The sequence below is a fragment of the Puccinia triticina genome, chromosome 14A, assembly GCF_026914185.1.
Source record: "Puccinia triticina chromosome 14A, complete sequence".
NCBI lineage: Eukaryota > Fungi > Basidiomycota > Pucciniomycetes > Pucciniales > Pucciniaceae > Puccinia > Puccinia triticina.
In genome coordinates, this window is record NC_070571.1 from 4,744,413 (window position 1) to 4,766,583 (window position 22,171).

The 22,171-nt window shown below is 45.3% G+C and overlaps 2 protein-coding genes across 2 annotated transcripts; both read right to left on the reverse strand.

Moving 5' to 3' along the window:
• Nucleotides 1-3,775: 3,775 nt before the first annotated feature.
• Nucleotides 3,776-4,192, reverse strand: PtA15_14A426 (uncharacterized protein; the record flags this gene model as incomplete). Its single annotated transcript, XM_053163141.1, has 2 exons — nucleotides 3,776-4,065; nucleotides 4,153-4,192. 2 exons carry the CDS (start codon nucleotides 4,190-4,192, stop codon nucleotides 3,776-3,778), a joined length of 330 nt encoding a protein of 109 aa, XP_053027097.1.
• A 14,435-nt stretch (nucleotides 4,193-18,627) lies between these two features.
• PtA15_14A427 (uncharacterized protein) lies at nucleotides 18,628-18,854 on the reverse strand (the record flags this gene model as incomplete). The annotated part of the gene is made up of 2 exons (XM_053163142.1): nucleotides 18,628-18,765; nucleotides 18,828-18,854. The coding sequence occupies 2 exons, from the start codon at nucleotides 18,852-18,854 to the stop codon at nucleotides 18,628-18,630; spliced, it is 165 nt and encodes a 54-aa protein (XP_053027098.1).
• Between the last annotated feature and the right edge of the window lie 3,317 nt (nucleotides 18,855-22,171).

Sequence of the window (22,171 nt, forward strand, 5' to 3'; positions counted from 1 at the left end):
GTGAAGTTTTATTCTTTGTCCAAGTGAAGTACTTGGGGAATGTGTGATAGAGAAGAGTGCAGGACGCAACACCAAGCCCAATCAAGTTCTTTCTGTTCAATCAATACATTTCTGTAAGATGTGTACGGGCTGCTTTTTGAGTTTGCATCTGTTGACAGAAACCCTCTTTGTTGCGGTAATACACATCATGTTCTCCTTCAAGATGGAGTGATAGCCGTTGGATTGCAGGGTAACACTCACTTGTATCAAACCGCAATAGTCTCCGCGCAACTGAATAAAAAATATAATCTGATCAGACTTCTCATCTTTTCTAAAAGAAAAAAAAAAAAACATAATGGCTCACCTTCTGATGGGCCTATTTACCTTCTGTTGATAAATTTCAAGGTCTTGTCCCCATCAGTCATCCTCAATGATGAACAATCAACACCTTTAGTTATATATTTGAAAAGATACTTCAATGCGCGTATGCCGTAGGGTATCTCAACATTAATATGGCAGCTATACTTGAGCAGCAAATACTTGTTGTAAGGAACAACACAACCATTAGTGAATTCAAAATTGTCCTTTGTGAAGGTTCTGCCGTTATCTCAACGTTGTTAGTTTGGGTATGCATCATTGACTATTTGGGTAACTGGGGCAAAAGGTTTTGGAAAGCCCTTATCACACCTGCCCTCTTTCCAACACATGCTGCCTAAATTGCATGGCCTGTGTAACATGCATCAAGTTACTATCCGGTGCAACTCTGGCTCCTCAGCTTCAACGGGTATCTCTGCAGTTACCAATATGTTGATAGCTTTGGGTGTGCAAGGAACACTCCCGGGCTTGTTGATCAGAATGATGTGAGCATGGGGAAGGCCTCATTTTTGGGATTCAATTGTGTAAACCCAAGCTGTGACCTTGCCTAGACGTGTGTTCTTCACTACATCCTAAATTAATGAATCTAACTTGAGTCAAAAGATGTGCGAGAAAATTTCAGGTATGTCAGAAGGCTTCAGGTATGGTCTGACACACTTGGAGACCTCCAACCACCAAGGATTTGCAGTCATGGTGATAAATGCCAAGGGTGGGCCAAAATGGCAAACACTTGCCATTGAATCTTGATATAATTGCATCATGTTTTGCAGCAAGCCTGAGAAGGATGAGGGCAAAACTATTCTCCTCCCTTGTGCGTCATCCCCATTGGCAAATGACTCCAATACGCCCTGGTAGATATCTGCCTTTATCTGCACCTGGTTGAATATGAAGAATTTGAGCTGTCCTCTCTCCACACACATGTAAATGTTGACCACTATTTTTTGAAAGAGGTTCTGCCCATGAAGAATGGCAGAGAACTTGCCATCACAATCAAAGATCATGGAGACATACCATTTGCACTGGGATATAGTAGCATCTGGGCTTGGCCTAAGGCACAAATTGTAATGAATCAGATTAGAAGGAATTGAGACTCACCTCTATCAGAACCGCTGGGCCAACCGTGAATCCAGCCTTGCTTGCCATGTGAGAAGAAAAGCGGATAACGGATTGGGAGGTAGTCACTGTAATTGTTGGTGGTGTGTTTGAGGCGGCCTCCTCTCCTCCTGAGAACAATATGTCTCTGGCCTATATCCTCAGGGTTATTGCAGTCAATAACCATCCCAACTTCTAAGGTTTGAGGCTCATTGTAAACTTGTTGGTCAACCACAGCTCTGAAGTAGTTCTGCAATGCAAAAGTCTGATTTTCATCATTATTGGCCCACTCACATAGCATTTGGAACCAACACCCATAAGATTTGTTGATAGTAAGCCAGTTTTGTATCCAAAGCAACTTTTTGATATCAATTGGTGATCTAGCCTGTGCTGCCCTGAGCACTGCTTCATCAGTGTCATCACCGCCAACTACGTAAATCTGAGCAAACACTGGAATATTGCTCTTGTTGGGATAAAGTGAGCCAATGTTGTGATATAGAGAGCTAGTGACTCTAAAGCTAAAAATACTGTGTTGGCCCTGAACCAAACGGTCAATTTCTGCTCCACACAAAGAAAATGATAATGCGCTGTTATAGCCTTGGAGTTGGGCGTGCTGTTGGAACTCCAATGACTCTGGTACATAATAGGATTATTGGCAAAGAAATTGTCATTAAACTGATCATGGTGCAGCATTCTGTCTACAAACTGAATCACCATCATCCTCACTGCGCCATAAGTTTGCCAAGAATTCTGGATATTCAATTTCATCATATCTCACGGGCAGCACAACCTTTCCTTTACTACAACATGAAGAATAACTGGCAGTGGTCTGGTTCAGAAGGTCCTTTGTTTGTTCAGCCACAAAATGTAACACCTCACAACTTGCGCATGGGTTGTTCATCTGTCCCACGTAATGAGGTATCTTGTCACTGAATTGCCTGAATATCTCCATTCAGTGTTTTTCTCCGGATTGGTTGCAACATGACAAATGGTAGGCCTATAATTCCGGATATCATCAGGAGGAAGAAAAATATTTTGAGGGGTATTTCTTGCTGGGGTTCGCCGTTCCCGCAGAGGAGTTGGCTCTTGAGTGGTAGAACGCCTTTGAGCAAATAAACTTTGCCCTTGAGCCGCAAGGCTGTTGTTTCTTGATTGGCAAGTGCGTGCCATAAAAAATGTCAAATATCTGTGATAACAGAACCAATGTTTCTTGTCAACCAAAGGGAATCAACATGAACCGGAAGGAGCCTACAGGGATTATTGTTTGCCTCAACTGGGTCTCCACAAAGTCCAACCAGCTTTCCGCCCATCCACCCAGGCCAGCACTGCCCAAACCATGTGCATAGATGTATGGATGTTGCAATCACAAACTCTCCTGCAATTTGATCATACAATTGCCATCCACTGTGAATATACCCGCAAAGCATGGCATTTATTTTGTCTCTTTGAGGATTGAACATTAGCTTCTTGAATGGCCACACCTCTGGGGATAAATATATTGCGTAACTGAAACTACCAACATGAGCTGATTGAATGCAAGCAAGAAGATGTGGCTTAAAAAAACCTTAAAGCCAAAATACCTCAGGGTACTTTAAGCTTTGGATCAGGCTGGCTGAGGATTGAATTACAAATTGTAGGATCCATGCAAGGCAATGGACTAAGACTGCAAGTACCGGGGCTTGAACTCACAGCAGCTAACTGGGATTTCATACATGAGACAACAGGCACCTGACCAACCCCTTGCTATCTACAGTAAGTAACACATGAACGCAAGGTCCACTGCCAGCATCTCCCTCTTTGTACAGCCTGCAGTGACTTCATGGAGCTGCATATCAGAATGTATTCAAATGCAACTTCAAGTGCAGCGACAACTTCTGTCTGCATTCAACAATTGCTAAAATATTCATACATAGCAGATCTAAATCAGGTAGTATGTAGGCATTTGATACATTTAGGGTGTGCCTGTCTGAATCGTACTGTTGGATTAAGCGCTTGTTGAGTTGTACTGGCGGATTAGGTGTAATCCAACAGTACGTGCGCTGGCCGTGCTACCATTCTGCTTGTAGAGCTCTGTTGGGCACAATTTGGGGGCTGAGTGATGTATCAGCAGTAATGAACAATACTGTTTCTATGGAATCAATTAAAATATGTTGGAAGTTTAATTATGTGTATGCTCATGTTTTAAATGATGAGGTATAGATGGATGGTTGGACAACAATTTTGCCGTGTATGTGTATCAAGGTAATCAATGTCATGATTTTTATAAGAAATTAGAATGAAATATATAATTTTTTTCTGGGGGGGGGGGGGGGGGGAATGCTGATGGAATTCAGTGCTTGAGTCTTTTTTGGGCCTCTGAAAGCAAAGATGGAACACACTTGCCTTTTTTGTCCGTGTTGACAAAGTGGTTGTCATCATCATCCTCAGGGGTGTGGCTATTTGCTTTGCCAATCTCACCAGGTTCAAAGCCATCATGAGGGCCAGGTGTCAACCTTGAGTTTGCAGGCAATGGTCTTGGTACCACATTGTTGGAGGAGAAGCCGGGTGTGGAAGCAGTAGAGTTGAAATTGGGGGTTGAGTTGTTCTGGGCAACAAACCTGCCATTTGATGTTGCAGGTGCTGCACCACCGATTTATCGACTGTTATACACTCCAGAATCACTCCTCAACTTTCAAAAAGTCAAATACTGTGTGAAAGTGTGCTCACAGGTTGGGTTGCAGATGTGATCTCCCAACTGTGGAACCATTTGGAGCTGCACCGGGATTTTGATTTCCAGATGTGATGGAAAACATTGAGGTCTACATAAGTTGAATGAATGTGGATAATGATTAGAGATTGTGTTTGCAATGTCATTATGTTGAACATGAGTACATACTATGACATTCCAAGTGGAGGCAGCCTTGTTGAATTGGGTGATATTACCTATAAGGATAGTGTTGGCTCCAAAAACAAAAAAAGGGAACGCATTGAGGAAGAATGTAGTTCCAGGAATGGTGTAAACAGTCTGGAATTGAACCGTTGTCCTTGTCTACATTTTGAGAGAAATTTGATGTTAGTTTGTGGTCATGGAGGGCAAAAAAAAAGTGATCTCACAATGGAGTTCCAGTCGTTATGTGCCATGGTAACCTAGAGATTATCCTGAGGGCTCCCATTGGTTCCAACAGCCCTGATCCTATCAACATGCGTGATAGTTCCAAAACCAATTGCAAACCAATTGCAATTACCTTACCAAAAAGCTTTGAGTGATTCTTGTTGTCAAGATAATCTCTGGTGATGCCTATGGAGAAGGGCAAGCTTGGCTTGTAAAATAATTGATAGAAATTACTTTCTGTTTTGAGGAGCCGTCCACCTGTGAAGTAGAAAGTATCTTTTGCAAGCTGGCTTGATTGTGTTCCATATCTCAACATGTTCACCATGTAGCTGGTTTCACCTGCCATTTGGTTGGTAAAAACAATTGAGGTAAGATAATTAAAGAGTCCATAATTACGCCCAGTGGGAATTTCATTTGGCGCCTGTTAGTATAGTCACACATCACAATAAAAAAAACATATGTGTTAGCAAAACACACCAAATTGATGTGGATTCCTAAGTATGATGCATGCAAGTATTGAAGTGCTTACTAAGTCAATTATTTCAAATGGTCCAATTGTGTACATGGACCAAGTAGGCCGGCGGTTGGTAGCCATTTTTTTCTGGCTGTGTCCTGAGACTGTTGGGTAGTTGAAGGAGGCAGATCAGTGATCATTAAGTTGGCTTTTATCCATTCAAGCCCAAATTGCGTTTCTCTTGACTTGCTGATGGTCACTGTGTAAAGGCATGTGGTATCATTGAATCCTCCATGGATAACGTATCATGATTTATCACAATGACACATAAAATATCTGGGAAATTCACATGTTTGGTGGCTCATTGCAATGGGAATATTAAATTTAAATTCTTTGGGACTTACATCAACCAACTTGTCAAATGGGTTGGGTTGAATGTGGATGGGGATGGGATATCAGATTCTGGGTTGTTTGGAACAACGTTCATAGCGTGCGTTCTGGGTGATACACTGGTTTTGACAACACCAGTGGTTGTTTTCTCTCCTTGAAGGGTGAAACCCAGACATCTTCTACCAAACTGCATTGGCCTACCACACATGAAGGTTGCAAATATAAATTGGAAGAGCTGGTTTTGAATACTGCAGGCAGATCAGGATCATCAAGGAAATCACAGAGGAAAAATGAGGTACCAAACCAACATATGATGCACAAATTAATCACGTGATTGATCAAACCAATGGGAGTCAATTGAGTGATTGAAACTTGTTTGGGGCAAATGGATTGGGGTGTTGTAGCAGGAAGGAAGGTTTGGTCTTTCATTTTGTGTCTTGAGGCAGGGAGATGCTGGACTCGGTGTGCGGGTGTGCGTTGGCCAATATAAAAGGACCCAGTCCTGGTGCCACTTTGAGAAAGCATTGGCTGGACAGGAATCCTTTAGGGGTCCCATGCTACCTTGGGAGTGGTTTCTGAGCTCCTTTGGGAGAGGAACCTTCTTGAGATCCTTTGTGAAAGAGCCTGTGTTGATCTCCTTTGGGAGAAGGCCCGTTTTTGGGGGTATGCTGAGCTGCTTCCTTTGGGCAGAAGTGACCCTTTGGGGCAGTTTGGTGTGCTGCATGGTACACGCAGAGTCTCAGTTCACATTATTTCCCGGCAGGCGCGCGGCTGGTTGCGTCCCTAGGAGCCAGACATCAAGATTCAAGTCCAAGTCTTTCTCAAGATCTTTGCGGCACAGCGCGCAGACCTTCAAGACCTCTTCAGGATTTCAGCTGGTTGTCTTTGTGTTTTTTTTTCTGGTTTCACTACTGCGCGTTGTGGTAGACGGAAAAGTAAAAAATCAAAAGTTTTTTCTATACTACATATGTACTCACAATAAGCCTCAAGATACCATCAAAAAAAACCTCAGAAATGGATTCTACGGCTAATTTTACCCCTAGTCACCACTGGAAGCATCACCGGAACCCCGCTGGATTAGAACCTACACTTCTTTGGACACTGGACACCAATTACACGTTCAACATACCCAGTCACCAGCCTGTCACAAGCCTCAAGTCAAGGATCACAGCATTATGCTTATACACATCACAGGATACAAACATACATCCCCCCATCAGACTACAGTCATTACATATTATCAAGTACCCTTCTATTTCCATATTATGATGTCATCACACACTGACTCTGCAGCCTCAGACTTCATTTATGCACCCCCTGCATCCACCTGTCAGCTCATGCAGTCTACTGTCACTTTACACAGCCTTCATGCGGCCCTACTGCATTCTGATGACATCATTTATGTACCCCTGACACATTATGACATCATTTGTATCTACTCTCACCAGCTAAAATCCCTCGCACTGTTGTCTAGATTAGTTGAAACCCTAACCCACAAGCCCTCTGGGGCTCCACTTTTGTCTATATAAGGAGCTCTCTCCTCCCCAGTTGTCAGCCCCTCAGTTCATCACTCACCAATCACAGTCATCCCAACATTCACCCTTACCAATTACAACCAACCCTTATAATATAAATCATCAGCTCTATACCTTGTCAATCAAACAACTCATCTTGAGCCAACCTACCCTATCACTTGATTAAAAAAAAAACTTGCCAAGCATAGCTTGGTGGGTCTTGTTGACTGATAGCATAGAAGGGCAGAGTTTGCACCTCCACCATCCCCTTCTCCATTCAGCAAAAGGTTCTCAGGAACACTTTTGAGTCTTACAGCGTGTTGGATGGGCTCAGTGTGGAGGGTTGGTTTTATTTCTTCTTGTTTGTGTTTGGTTTTGTTCCCTTTGTTTCTGTGTGTGCTCTGTTTTCTTTTCTTGTGCGTGCATGTGTGCAGGGCTTGATGATGGATCTGCAGTGCACAGAGCCTCCTGGAGTCTGAGTTCACCCACAAACTCAGAGGAAAGGGGGCATGGAACCTAACTAATCCCATTCAGAAATCCATCAGAGTTTATCAATCCTCATCTGGCGCCCTCCAAAACACAATCCTGAATCTTATTGATCCTCGGAGAGCTTCTCCCTTTCTTCTTTCCAAGCACTTTCCCTTCCTCAAACAACAAAACCGCCAACATACACTCAACACCATTCAAACCTCATTGCTCTATCCAACCAACCACCCGGAGGGAATTCATCTCAAAGAACACCCATCCCTCCAACAACTGCCGCCGGCCCCCGCACAGACGGAGTTCCACATTTGGTCCCCCAAGCTGTGATCAAACCAGCGACCTCAAGATTTACAGTCTCGCCGATTTTGGACGGCCTCTGTGTGAGCCTGAGTCTCTTATGTGACTACAAGACACAAGAAGAAATGGGGGGAATCTGGTTGGATTTCTTGGGATAAAGAAATACAAACAGAGAGAGAGAAAAAGAGAAGATCAGGCCTAGACTTAAAGTCTTTTAATTATTGATCTGGGATATCCTCAACCTGGAGTTGGATGCCAGCTGTGCAAGGCTAAGAGAGTGGAACAGCTTCCACTCACAACAAGGAAACGTTGGTGGGTTTCAAAATTAGGGTTACTACTCTGCTCTGATTTTATAGGTCTCAATCAAAGACATCTTTTGATCTTTTTATGATTTAAAGAGTTAAAGAAAAAGAAGAAGCAGTCAAGAGCAACAGAGTTTCACTCTGGATAATCAAGGTCAGTGAAAGAGCTTACTGTCAATATCCTAGGCGCCTGTGACGGTAGGTATACTGGGAGCGTGGTAATCTCTTTGGTGGTGACCCTGGGGTTATCTGGGGTGTGGATCTGGTGTCTGAAGTCTGTCAATCCTCCTCAGGCAAGGGAGATCCTGACTTCACACAGTTTGCTTACATAATTACACATGTACAAGTGGTTGGCACGCCTGGTAGCACTGCCACGTCACAACTGCGCATGCGCGCCATAACTCTCATTGAGTCGCGGGACCCAATTGTAATTCATTGAGTTGCGGGACCCAATAGTAATTCATTGAGTTGCAGGACCCAATAGTTTACACACTTGGCAGATTAAACCTAATTCATTGAGTCGCGGGACCCAATTGGAGGAACTTAGAGCTTGCAGATCAACATTTTGTTAAGAGTTATTGTGCTCAAATAATTCAAGATGTAGAAAAAGGCAGACTTTTAGGTCAGCTGCGCTGATTCTAAGGCTGACACAAGAACTCAGGGAAGGAGTAGTGTTACAAAGAAATGATAAGTTGTAAATAGGGGTAAAATTGCATGAGAAATCAGAATCTGAAGTCAAAACATCCTCATGTTTTAAGGTTAAAAGTATATAAACACATTTAGATATAAAATGGAGATAAAAGGCAGTATTAGGTCAACTGTGTTGACTCTAAGGCTGACACTCTGAGATGCTTGGTGGTTGAACAATTTTTTTTTTTTTTCAACTGGTTTCATTTTTTTTGGGGGGGGGGTTACTAAATGTCCCCGGTTTTTCCGTGTTTGTACCCGGTTTTTGCGTACCCCCTTTTCCGCGTGCGTACCTGTTTTTTTTCTACTCATTTCTACGCAACGCAAGTAATATCAAAATTTGTCTAAATGATGAAAAAAATTATCATGCAATCAGAATACCAAAAACCCAATTTTAAATAATTAATTATTTTTTGCATACCCCCTTTTCTGGGGTATATACTTAGGGGATAACTTTTTTTTTACATGCCCCAGCCACACACAAATTTCAGCGCACTTATAATTGTGGATATTCTACATTCCTTGAAATTTTCAGGATTTTCAGGGAGTGCGTGGTGGGCTTAGTAGGAAAATTCCCGCTAACTAAATAACTTTTTATTACATTTCCAAACAAGCTAAAAATTTCAGGAATATTCAAAAGCTGTATAATCTCCGTGTCCTGAAATTTTCAGCAATGGGGTGGCATAAAAACATGAGATATAAGGGGTGTGCAGCAGTCTCAAGGGGAAAAACCCGGCTAATTGAATAGCTTTTTTGTTACATATCACAGCAGTCTAAAAACTTGAGTGAAATTTCAAATATGAATATCCTCTGTGAACTGACATTTTTAGCAATGTTGTGGCATCATAAAATGAGATGTAAGGGATGTGCGGTAGTCATAATACCTACTACTGCGCTAGCAAGGTGCAGATATGTATCTTCTGTCTCCACCCTTAAAAGTGGCCCTCATTGAGGCGCCACGCAAAAACTTTTTCCAAGCACGCTTGGGTAACCTGTTTGTGTGAGGACGGCTTGAATTTGTGAAACCACCTCCCGTTTTGTGAGGTAGAAGCGTTTTCCGGCACTATGGGAACAGGGAAGTCCTCTCAGAGCCAACTTCCGACAGGGGTCGTTAGAGTGCAGCGGATAAAAGGGTGGAGCCGTAAGCCAGACTTCCGGTGAGGGACTCCTGTCTGTGCTAAGTGGCGGCAGTCGTGTGAGGGGATTGTTGCTGTTTAGGCTGCCCTTGTGGCGGTGGTCCGTAGAGATGAGCGCGGAAAAAGGATTGAGGATAGCTTTGGTTGGGGGTGGTTTTGAGAGGTTCTCCGGGGGTTTGGATCCTTGGCGGCGGTTTTTTTGTTTTTAGAGCTTGAGAGATGTGATCTTAAAGATGCAGAGGAAGGGAGTCTGAAAAACTTTTGGATGAAGAATGATTGGCGGGTGGAGCCAAAAGTTTGAACTCTGATGATATGATCAATAAACTCTTGATGGACTGTATTCTGGGGATCAGAATGCCATGCCTCCCCCATCATCCAAGTTTGGCAAACTTGGACTCCGGGAGAGCCACATGTCACATGTATTTCATCACATCCTCTGCGCGCTACACGCGCGCACACACAAAACAGCAGGAAGAAACAAAGAGACAGCAAAACACAGAAGAAGGGATGAATCACAATGAAATGAGACAGGAAGAAGGGAAAGAACCAGAGGAAAAGAAGAGAAAAGAAAAGAGACAGGCAGAACACTCAGGACAAACAGAAAAAGGTAACAATAAATGAAATAGGGTAATAACCCCACAGCAATGCTGTGTTAGGACCAAGAAAGATGAAGGAGGCTAGGAAATTTGAAATAAGGAATATGGGGAAAAAAAGAAAAGGAAGGGGTGGAGGAGTATGGAAGAGAGGGGTGAAAAACGCGGAGAGATATGGGGAAATGGTGAATTCTTGAAGGTCTTGCAGATCTTGAGGAGGGGGGGTTCTTGAGTCTTGAGGAGTGAGAAGAGAGTGGAGTCTTGATCTTGATGTTGCTGGCGGCGGTGATGCTGCTGACTAGCTGACCACAAAATGGGTCACCACACCGGTCTTTTTCTTGTATGTGAGTTCGCCCAAGAGCCAGGACCGCCACGGCGCGGTTGAAATATGTCCCCCCAAAATGTATGTTAATCACAGCAATGAGTTGCCACCAAATGACCAAAGGTTTCAACAACTTCTTTGGTAGGGTCGCGTTGACCGTTGCCGACGATTTTAGCATCAGCTCTAGGCAAACGTCATGTCCTGTAGGGGAAGTTGCCAAGTGGAAGTGATGCCATGCTCTGAGCCCTGATATGTATCTCCTCAGTGTCGCCAAGTTGATTTTCCCGGCGTTCTTTGTGTACAAATTGGAGCCGGCCCATATGCAGAAACCCTTTGAGGCTTTCCCCTGTGATGGTGAGGGCGCCGAGTTTCTCTTCCAAGAGTTTGTAAAATTTTAAGAACCATTGACTGCACAGTTGTACTTAGCCTTGCAAAGTGCTAATTTTCCAGCCCCCTAGCATCACTAAGTCAGGTATGGAGGGTGTGCCGGGTTCGGACCCGTTTGACAAAAAATTGCTGATAGACTAGGAGATTGGCAGCAAAGGGCAGCAAGTTGCCGTGTTTGGACCTGTTTGACAAGAAATCGCTGATAGACTAGGAGATTGGCAGCAAAGGGCAGCAAGTTACCTGCACAGTCCACTGGCTTCTTATTAAGTACAAGGTCAAGAGAGATATACGGAACAACAGGTCAAAATCATGTGAAACATGAAATGGCCTATGAAGACAGCCAGAAACATTTGGTTCCACCCTTGGGAGTATTGGGGTTGCTGAAACCCAAGCTTAACTAAGCCACTTGTGGTGAGCGGGTCTGGGCGGCAGCCCAGTCTCACCAGAGAGGCTTATACACTAAAACACAAAGCCCGCGTGAGCCAAGCGTGATATAAAGGTCACTTTTGATACTTCCTTTCCTCCCTTCCATGTTCCTCATCATAATTTTTTGTGATCTTGTTTTTTTCAATTTTTACCATGCTTGTGATTTATCAGTATTTCTTTTATTGTTGTTTTCCCCCTCCTTGATTTTTGAAAACAGAAAACAAGAAATTCAAGTAAATTCTTCCAATTAATTAAGCAGAAGGATTATAATTAACAACATCACATGATAATGATGACTAAGAATAATTGGGGGTTACCGGCGCGCAGCATAGGTGGCCTAAGTCCATGGCCTGCGCCTGCCCCCAAACCTGCGGTGACAAAGGATCTAACCCCAAGACACGTTGGGAACCGACACCGCGCGGACTGGTTTCGCCTGAGGAGATACGCGCGCTTGCAAAGGCCCGGATATACGCGTGGTTGACCCAAACCATCGAGGCCAGAACCCACGAGAGGCACCCACTCCCCAAGGGACCTAGAGGACTCGAAGGTATTTAAACCTTCAGGTTGGGACAGGTTTGTCTGGCATTCGTTACCATTCATTCGCTATTTCCTCAACCAGCGCGTATCACTCATTCTCAGAAATTTTTGGCCACCCACCCGCCCTTCATAAAGAAAACAACACGGTTATTCAGAGAAAGGAAAGAGTAAAGAGAAGAAGAAAGAGAGACAAGGAAAGAGAAGGAAAGAAAGAGAGAAGCAGAAGGAACAGAAGAGAGGGCAGCCTGAAGGGGGCTCACATTAGGCCCTCCTCAAGAAGCCTCCTGCTAGGCGCTAAAAGCTGTCTTGCGGAGGAGTTGCCACTCAAGGCCCACCGTGATAAGAATACGCGGGCGCCCTGGACAAAAGAGCGGCTGCGGCGCGCCTTTCTAATCCAAGGATGAGTAGGCTCCTCACGCAGCCAACCCACACATCGGGGAGCCTGGAGCTGGTTGCATTAGCAACAAGGTCGGGCTCCCCTAGGAAGCTGAGTAAGGGCTAAAAACCCTCATAGAACTCAGCCTCTGAACAATGTACAGCTACGGCGCGTCCTCCATGGATTAACAAAACAGAAATCACGTAGAGGGGAGCTAAATGATCATCAAAAGAAAGTCCAAGTCCGCACACAGCACCTTGATCAAAGTAAGGAGAAGTTGGCAAAAATCAACTGCCGGAGAAACTCACGACTATTCCTTGAGATCACCATGGCGGGCAGCCAGATCGATGAGGCCCCCTTGCCCCTTTCCGGAGAGGATGATCACTCAGATTTGCTTGGATCGTTGCCGCTCAATATTATAACCAAAGATCCCTTGCCCTTTGAAGAAGTATCAGTCAACAGCACCAAAGAGCCATTGTCAGGAGAATCTGGGCGAGTTCTGAAGAACAAAGCAGGCCAGCTCACCTTGAATATGAAAATTGTTGAGATGACCCACAAGAAAAAGATAGAGATGCTGAATAATTGATCAGCGGCAATTTATGGATCCCAGGCGCCAAAACTAATCCAGCTAGACTCGGTTATTGATCTGATTCATTGCCGGGATACCTTTGTTCTTGCCGGAATGGGAGTTGGGAAGAGTCGCATTGCCAAGATGTATTGGAATTTATTTCCCAAATACAAGAAGCCACACCAGGAAAAAAAAGTAGTCAGTTGATGACAACTGACATAACACAGCTCTGGTTTCAGCTCCAAAGCTACTCCATCTGCTAGTTCAGGGCTGGCTGGCACACAGCTCAGTGCCCATTTTGGCACAGCTGAAGCCTCTAGCTTGCAATTTTCACAAGCTGCTCCTCAGCTTTGTCCCAGGCAAAGCTGCTGCTCAGCCTTGGCCCAGGCCCAGCTGCCCCTCAGTCTTGGCACAGGACAAGCCACTGCTCAGCCTTTGCCTGAGCAAGAACGGGTGTTGATAGACACACACCCGTCCCCCGGAGGCAAGCCCTCGCCCACGCCCTTTGAAAAGGGCGTGTGGGACCGCACACCCTTGATAAAGGGCGAAAGGGCATGCACACCCCTGTATGGGCGTGCGAGGGCGTGCACGCCCCCACATGGGCGTTCACGGGCGTGCACCATGGCTCGTCGGGAGCTCCTCGGCGGGCAGATGCAAGTATACCTGCTCGCCGAGAGCCCCTCGGCGGGCAGTTACAGATACCACCTCGCCGAGAGCCTCTCGGAGAGCAGGTATACATGCACCTGCTCGCCGAGAGCCTTGCCTGCTCGCCGAGAAGGATAACTCTCGGCGAGCAGGTATACAAACACCTACCCGCCGAGCCTGCTCACCGAGAGCCCCTCGGCGGGCAGGTGCATGTATACCTGCTCGCGCAGAGAAATCCTCGGCGAGCAGGCATACAGATCCCACCTCGCCGAGAGCCTCTCGGCGAGCAGGTATACATACACCTGCCCACCGAGCCTGCTCACCGAGAGCCCCTCGGCGGGCAGGTGCATTTATACCTGCTCGCCGAGAGAAATCCTCGGCGAGCAGGCATACATATCCCACCTCGCCAAGAGCCTCTCGGCGAGCAGGTATACTTGCACCTGCCCGCGGAGAGGCTCTTGGTGAGCAGGCTCGGCGGGCAGGTGCATGTATACCTGCTCGCCGAGAGAAATCCTCGGCGAGCAGGCATACACCTCTCGGCGAGCAGGCATACATATCCCCGCTCGCCGAGAGCCTTGCCTGCTCGCCGAGAAGGATAACTCTCGGCGAGCAGGTATACAAACACCTGCCCGCCGAGCCTGCTCGCCAAGAGCCCCTCGGCGGGCAGGTTCAAGTATACCTTCTCGCCAAGAGCCCCTCGGCGGGCAGGTTCAACTATACCTGCTCGCCGAGAGGCTCTTGGCGAGGTGGGATATGTATGCCTGCTCGCCGAGGATTTCTCTCGGCGAGCAGGTATAAATGCACCTGCCCGCCGAGGGGCTCTTGGTGAGCAGGCTTGGTGGGCAGGTATATGTATACCTGCTCGCCGAGAGGCTCTCGGCGAGGTGGGATCTGTATGCCTGCTCGCCGAGGATTTCTCTCGGCGAGCAGGTATAGATGCACCTGCCCGCCGAGGGGCTCTCCGTGAGCAGGCTCGGCGGGCAGGTGTTTGTATACCTGCTCGCCGAGAGTTATCCTTGTCGGCGAGCAGGGATACATACACCATACCCGCCGAGGGGCTCTCGGCGAGCAGGTATATGTACTTGCGCCTGCCCACCGAGGGGCTCTCGGCGAGCAGGCACGGTGCACGCCCTTGATAAAGGGTGCGCGGTCCCACACGCCCTGTTCGAAGGGCGTGGTCGTGGGCGTGCCCCCGGAGGACAGGTGTGCATTTATCAATGCCCGTTCTTGCTCAGGCAAAGGCTGAGCAGTGGCTTGTCCTGTGCCAAGACTGGAGGCAGCTGTGCCTGGGACAAAGCTGAGGATCAGCTCGTGAAAATTGCACTAGAGGCTGGATAGCCAGCTGGAGCAGGTGTCATGTCAGTTGTCATCTAGTGACTACTGATTTTTCCTGGTGCCAATTGTGCTTGTATTGAACCCGCTGGACTCACTTGGTGATAATCAGGTAAGTGTTTTCCTCATACTCGTACATGACACTTACTAAATCAAACAAGCTACATATGTAGGTAGAGGAGAAAAGAAACCTTGGAATCCCAGCGATCAATCTCACAAAAATGAACCCAAAGCCGACTCCTGCTGACTATTTCAATGTCTTCTTGCTCCACAAAAGCAAGAAAAAATCTCTTTGGGGTCAGGTTTAGTGATTTAATCACCTTGCAAATATAGGACACTTTTGACGCCTCAGTTGTCAGATCGGCAGGTTAGTCGGGGGGCGGGAGCATCGTGATTTATTGGAAGGCTGAGGAGTGTGATTGTGTATTTCAATTGGGTGATTGGATGGATGAAGTTTTGAGAGTTACCGTGTGATTTGAACTCCTTGGTAGTTTCATTACCAAGGTCCCCGTTAAGCATAAATATCTTTGTAGTGTGATTGCGCTCAGTCCTTGTCATATGGGCCTCAAGTACCAAAGTTGAAATTCTGGAATTTCAATTTTTTTTTTTCCGTGGATGCAAACAAGATTTTGCAGTAAAAAAAATATAGAAAAATCAAGCTTATGTAGATCTATTATGTGCTAGAACCTAGAAAGAAACTTGGAAATATTGAAGGTGTGGCGATGGAAACAAGGCCGCTCCCAACCAAACCTTGGAATCGTCTCACGCGAGAAATCTAACTTAACTAAGTCCCACCCTCCTACAGGTGGAGTGGTAAAACACTGGTTGCATTGCGCTGACCAGAGGGAGGGACTTGCGCGCTAAACGGACTTACAGGCTGACAGCATTTGGTTTTTTGGTGGGAACTTTTTTAAAACTGCTCTCACCCATCCATTTCCTGTCCGATTTCATTATTGTTTGGATTTCCATGATGACCAAAGTCTTCTTTATCCATGTACTATACCCACCTATCCCCAACCTGTCTTCTTGATCTGCAATGTCCCTTGGCACATCATGAGGTTTGGATTCTGTACAGTGTGAACTTTGTAATATAGGATGAAGCGGACCACAGACAGTCACAAAAAATGGATCTGAGGGGTTCTGAAGGCCTCAAAAAATTCAGAAAAATTTGGAGAGGTTCTCCTTGATCTTGGGAATCTTTTGTTCCCCCAAAACTTTGCTGCCCAATGGGAAAGGGTGAAGCCAGAAACGTTTGAAAAAAGACATAGTTCTGATTCTGTCAGCCCAAACTTGGAAATTGGGTGTAAGTCCCTCCTTCGGAGGGTCCCGGCGGGACAGTGTCCCCCCTCAAATAGAGGGACTTTGTTAAGTTAGGGTTTTAATATATAAGTCCCTCCCTCCGGTCGGGGTCGCTTCGCAACCAGCCAAACGCTGCACGGCCCGCAACGGAGTAGGGACTTAGTTAAGTTCGGCTGAAACCGTTCTCAGCCTGATGGGTTTTGAAACCACCTATTCCATTGACGCTAGCACATTGTTCAAGTGCTTTGTGAGAATCCGCTTGAGCCGCTTTTATTTCCTAGAAATGTGTTTTCTCTTCATACAAATTGTCAGAGGCTTCTATCACCGGTGGTGGTATGCTCGTGACCTTGAGAACCTCATCAATCGTGTCTCTTGACTGCTTTGGAACCGAGACAAAGGATTCTAAATCTAGAGTGTCTTTGGGTTGACCCCCGTAACGGTACAAAACCAAGAATAATTTACTATTATTTGGAATGATAGTAAACGAACAGTTTGGCATTGACTCTCAATCTCACCTTGCTGAGTCAAATATTCCCCCTCATCAGGCAACACAAACTCTTGTGCCATGTTTTTATTCGCTACACCAGCACATTAGTACCTCCTGATTTGGCTACCATGCCACGGTAAAAGATTCTGCTGTCGCGTTATCGTTGCGGCGCGTGGTTGCGTCTTTGCATTTCGCGGCAACTGCTCTAGTGACACTCATTTTCTACCATTTTTATCAAGTTAACAACATATTCTAATCACGATATATCGCAGCAAATTTGATTGATGATCAAACGCGATTGGTCTATTGGCTTATTGCCTAATGACAAGGATCAAGAGAACACATAATGTATGTTAGTTCTCATGGACCGGAACCATAAAAGACGAAATCAATATGTTCACTACGCTTCGTTCACATTGTTCAGTTTGTTGACCAGATGCTTCTTGACGATGACATCTCCAGCTTCTTTGGCTCCTTTAATCTTCGCCCACTCTGATCTCTTACTTCCTCCAAGTTGCCGGGCTTTCTAGAGTGGGGGGCGGGACATTGGTTGTCTTCTTGACTCGCCACAACAGATTTTGAAAGTTTTTGCTCCAATGCTGTTAGACCATGAATACCCCGGATCTGATTATGAATACGCAGCAAGTAAATTCAATTCTCACCAGCATCGGAAAAAGTATTGGTCATAACCCTAACCGCGTTTTTCCACCGACATCAAAAGCATTTCCCCGCGCCGCCAACCTTGCTGGTCTTTTCCTCACGCGTTTACATCTTATTATTCGTGAGGAAGAGACTAGTAAGCAGAATCACTTTTTCATCAACATCATCAAGATTACGGATTACCCAAACTAACCGCTAACTTTCCTCATCATCATCCTACTCCTCCCATTCCTTTTTCCCCTCTCTAATATAGATAAAATCCTCTCTTGCGCGCGTCCCTCATCATTAAAATCACATCAATAAAATCAATTACAAAAATAAACCCTGCGTCATCGCAGGTACGATTCTCATACCTTTCTCATTTCTTTCTCATTCATGTATTTACTCATTGATCTAATATTTGTTTTCCGGTCTTCATTACTATCTTCAATCTTCGTGTAGGTGTGTTGTCGGGTTCTCATAAGTCTTGTCAGGTCGCCGTTTGCTCAGATTCAAACGACATTGTTTTAGGTTCGCTATTTTGTTCACTTCACCATATTCATCATTGTTCTCCTTTTTCATCATCACAAGAAATATATTCACGCGTTTACATCTTATTATTCGTGAGGAAGAGACTAATACAATCCTCTCTTGCGCACGTCCCTCATCATTAAAATCACATCAATAAAATCAATCACAAAAATAAACCCTGCGTCATCGCAGGTGTGTTGTCGGGTTCTCATAAGTCTTGTCAGGTCGCCGTTTGCTCAGATTCAAACGACATTGTTTTAGGTTGTCGCGCTTCGCATTGTCCTAAAACTTTACAAATGCGACTGAATCTAAATCAACGGGTTCACCCGCGTTGCCGCGTCGTGATGGGAGGCAACGGCGCCAACTGCATACACCAAGCCGTGCTCTGATTATGTCTCCACGTCTTTCAAAAACATTCTTGCGTCCACCGTCAAAAGGACCGGAGTTGCTGAGACCGCTCTCAATATGGCGGGTTTTTGAGCTTGAGAATCCATCTTGTTTAATATGTTGACAAGGTGTTTCTTACTAATGACATCACCAGATCCTTCTGCCTCCTTAATTTTCGGCCCGATGTGGGCTCTATCTTCTTCCAAATCATCGGTGATCTCTAAGGTTGGTAGAGGGACATTTGTTTTCTTCATGATGTCCGGCACAACTGATTTTGGAAGGTTTGGTACCGACGTGATCAAATCAAGATCAGCAGGTTCGCCAGCGTTACCACCTTTTGCGTCGGGTCATCACCCTCTTCCGGAGACAGAAACTCTTCATCCGGAGCTGCTCCCACCTCTTTCCTCACTTTGGGAACTTGTGCGTTACCCAGTTTCTGTACAGTCGGAAGTAAGGGCTCGCCGACTGACGTGTCATCCCTGTGCGCTTCGCTGCAACGGTCCGCGTGACGCTTTTCTCGACCATGGTTTCTACCGCGTAAATTGATGTATCTTAGATTATCTCTGAATTGAATGATGTGTCCCGTGACAGGGTTCGAATAAGGATACAGAAAAACTAGCTCTTCACAAACTTACCTGGAGGAAGGATTATTCAATCTAATGTTTGCACTTCGAGTTGCCGAAACGTTTACGATGCGGATGACCGTCTCATAAACACCTGCTAGCTCTCCTATGAGGCAGAAAAACAAAGATCCTCTGATCTTGATCTGGTTAACGTACAGACCAAGTCACTCTTTTTTTTTTTTTTTGAATGTGAACTATCTGTTGATGGTGTACACTTTTGCTTGGGGTCTTAAGTCTGATGCGACCGGCGCGACTAGGGAGCCTAAAGACAATATGATACTAGTCAATATTGGTACGGTCTGGGGTTTGAAATAGTCTGATGCGACTGAATCCAAAATTATGATGCAACTGACAACTGACTCGGAGTAGAATAGCTTGGGGTCTCTGGTCTGATACGACACCTGACTGGGAGCTTTATCACAAGGAGATTTGAAATTTGATAGCTAAATGCTGAGTTCAGCCAATGACTCCTTAAATGAGACCCTGTGTCCAAAAATGATGTGACTTGTAGATGCGATTGCGCAACAAAAACGTGGTAGAGCGTGCAAATGTGTGTCATTGATGTCAGCTTGCTCATTATGTAGCAAAGCGAAAGAAGCGAAGGTCAAAGGAAACATACGAGCTTGTCAGCTGGTATATTAATCTCTTCATCTGGGGGTAGAAAATGTAGGAATACAGACCAATGAGACCAGCAGGAACCCTTATGGAAAACTGCTTGGTTAAACTCAGCTGCGTTGAAAGGCAAGCCCTTCCGCGGTCCCCAGAACCCAGACCCGCTGCAACCAGAAAGGAAGCATGCGCGGTTAAGCCCAGACCCAGCAGCACGGACAGGTAAACCCTTCCGCACTTGCCCAGACCAAGACCTAACCCAGGCACAGTCAGCTAAAGCATATCACTCCGTCGATTATGCAAGCAGAACCAGCAAGAACCTTAAAGGTCAAAGCCCAGCAAAAAGAGCAAACAAGCTTTAAAACCTTGTACGTACCCCAGCCCAGGTGATAGCAGATCCTCCACAGAGACTGGAGGACTTCCCGTCGATCTGGAAAGTCAGATCTGAGCCACCAGATATCAAATTTTGCAGGGAAATATGGGTCCCCGAAGATCCCCAAAGTGATCCAGAGTTCCAGATTCCAGATTTCCCTGCGAAATCTGGAATTCCAGATCTGTTCAAAAGTGACGGGAAGTCCTCCACTGGAGGACTTCCCGCCGATCTGGAAACCCAGATTTTCCCAGATTTTGCAGGGAAATCTAGGCAGATCTAGGATTTGGGATGATCAAGCCCAGATTTCCCCGCAAAATCTGGAAAAATCTGGGTTCCCAGATTGACAGGAAGTCCTCCACTGACTGAACCTTCTTTTGTTAAAGAAAGCTCGCGGAACATCTTGGACCCCAGACCAACTCAGACCTGCTTGACAGGATCACAGAAGCGTCAGCGACCCCAGCCCAAGACTCAGCAGACCCGTTCCGCCAGAACAAAACCAAGCTACTCAGATAGCCGGCTCATACCTGATCGTCCCTTGCGCTTGGATCGCCGTACATCCCACCTTCACAACTTTTCTTTCTTTGTCTAAAGCCAAAACAACCCCAACCACCCCAGTAGCCCAGGCATTTCTTGTTCTGCTTTCAGGTACATGTAGCTATGCTCTATTACTGTCTATCACTTAGACACTTGTGGTTATAACTCTAACAAGCAATAAATTTTAGTTATTCCAATTCTTTTAGAAACCAAGGGACGTGCTTTGAGCTGATGCCTAGGGTCTAAGGTCCGATACGGTACTTGACTGGGAGCGTAAATGTGATATTTAGAGTGAAGCAATTATTTTTGGCTTTGGGTATTGGGTCTAAAACAACACCTGACTAGGAGCACGGAAAGATGTATGTGGCTTTGGGTCTTGGGTCCAATCCAACACCTGACTGGGAGCTAGAAGATTGAAAACACAACATGTTATGGATGATGTAGGACGTGTTTGTAGAACAAAGAATGAAATACGGAGGGTAGATGTACATGGGTTTTAAAGTCTCTTGGGGTAACAACCTGGAGACAGAAGCTTAGGGTCTAAAGTCCAATATGGTACTTGACTTGGAGCGTAATATGTGGTTTTGGGTCTCAGGTCCAATACAACACTGGACTAGGAGCGTGTAAATGGATAAAGAACTGTCTAGCTTATGGTCTTGGGTCTGATGCAACACCTGACTGGGAGCGTAAATAATGTTTGATAGTACCAGGAAAGTTAGGGTATGAAAGATTTACTTGTTTGTCAAATGAATAATCTGGACGGTCTGAAAAATGCAAGAGCGACCCCAGAGTGCGTTGGCTCTGGTGATCTGAGATGGAGGAAACACATTCTTGGTGTAAATTTTTGAGTCCCACCAACTGAAACTGGAATCCAGCGTATTTACATACTCCCTCAATGGTGGGCATGACCAGTAATTGAGGGGGTTCTCTACTCATTTGATGACCGGTATACATGGACCGTTCATCAAGAGGTTTATCTCCTTGCCAGTTGACCGTTATAGACCAGAAATCAAGGGTATTTTTTACTCCCTCCGGTCTTTGAGAGAAGTACTCTCCATGACCGGTACAATCAGTCTTTGAGAGGAGTACCTTTGATGCCTGGCACAACCATTGTGAGCCTTCAATGACCAATCAGTCACACATTGTTGCTCCATATTATTTCCTCCTTCTATGGTGGCTTATACAGACAATTCATGATGGAAGAAGGAACAAAGCAGAATATGGCTAAGGCCCCGTTTGGACGCATCATAAATGCAGGTGTTATATTGCACAAATCATCAAATAAAAAACTAACCGTTCAAAATGAGGCACCCAAATGTTGATTCAGGAAAGGTGATGAACTGATCTTCTGAATTTTTTCATCAGATTCAAGAAATTGTGCTATCTTCAGTGCCATAATAGCAATATTACACTCTCAACCATTATAAAGTGTAATATTGCCTTTATGTAGCCAAAGATGGTCAAATTATTTCACTCTGGAAAAAATGTTGAGAACACCAGTTGCTCACCTTGCCCTGAAAAATATTTGGGTAGCACAGTTTGAAATATAGTTTGTTTTTTATCTCATGATTTGTGCAATATAACACCTACATTTATGATGCGTCCAAACGGGGCCTTAGCCATATTCTGCTTTGTTCCTTCTTCCATCATGAATTGTCTGTATAAGCCACCATAGAAGGAGGAAATAATATGGAGCAACAATG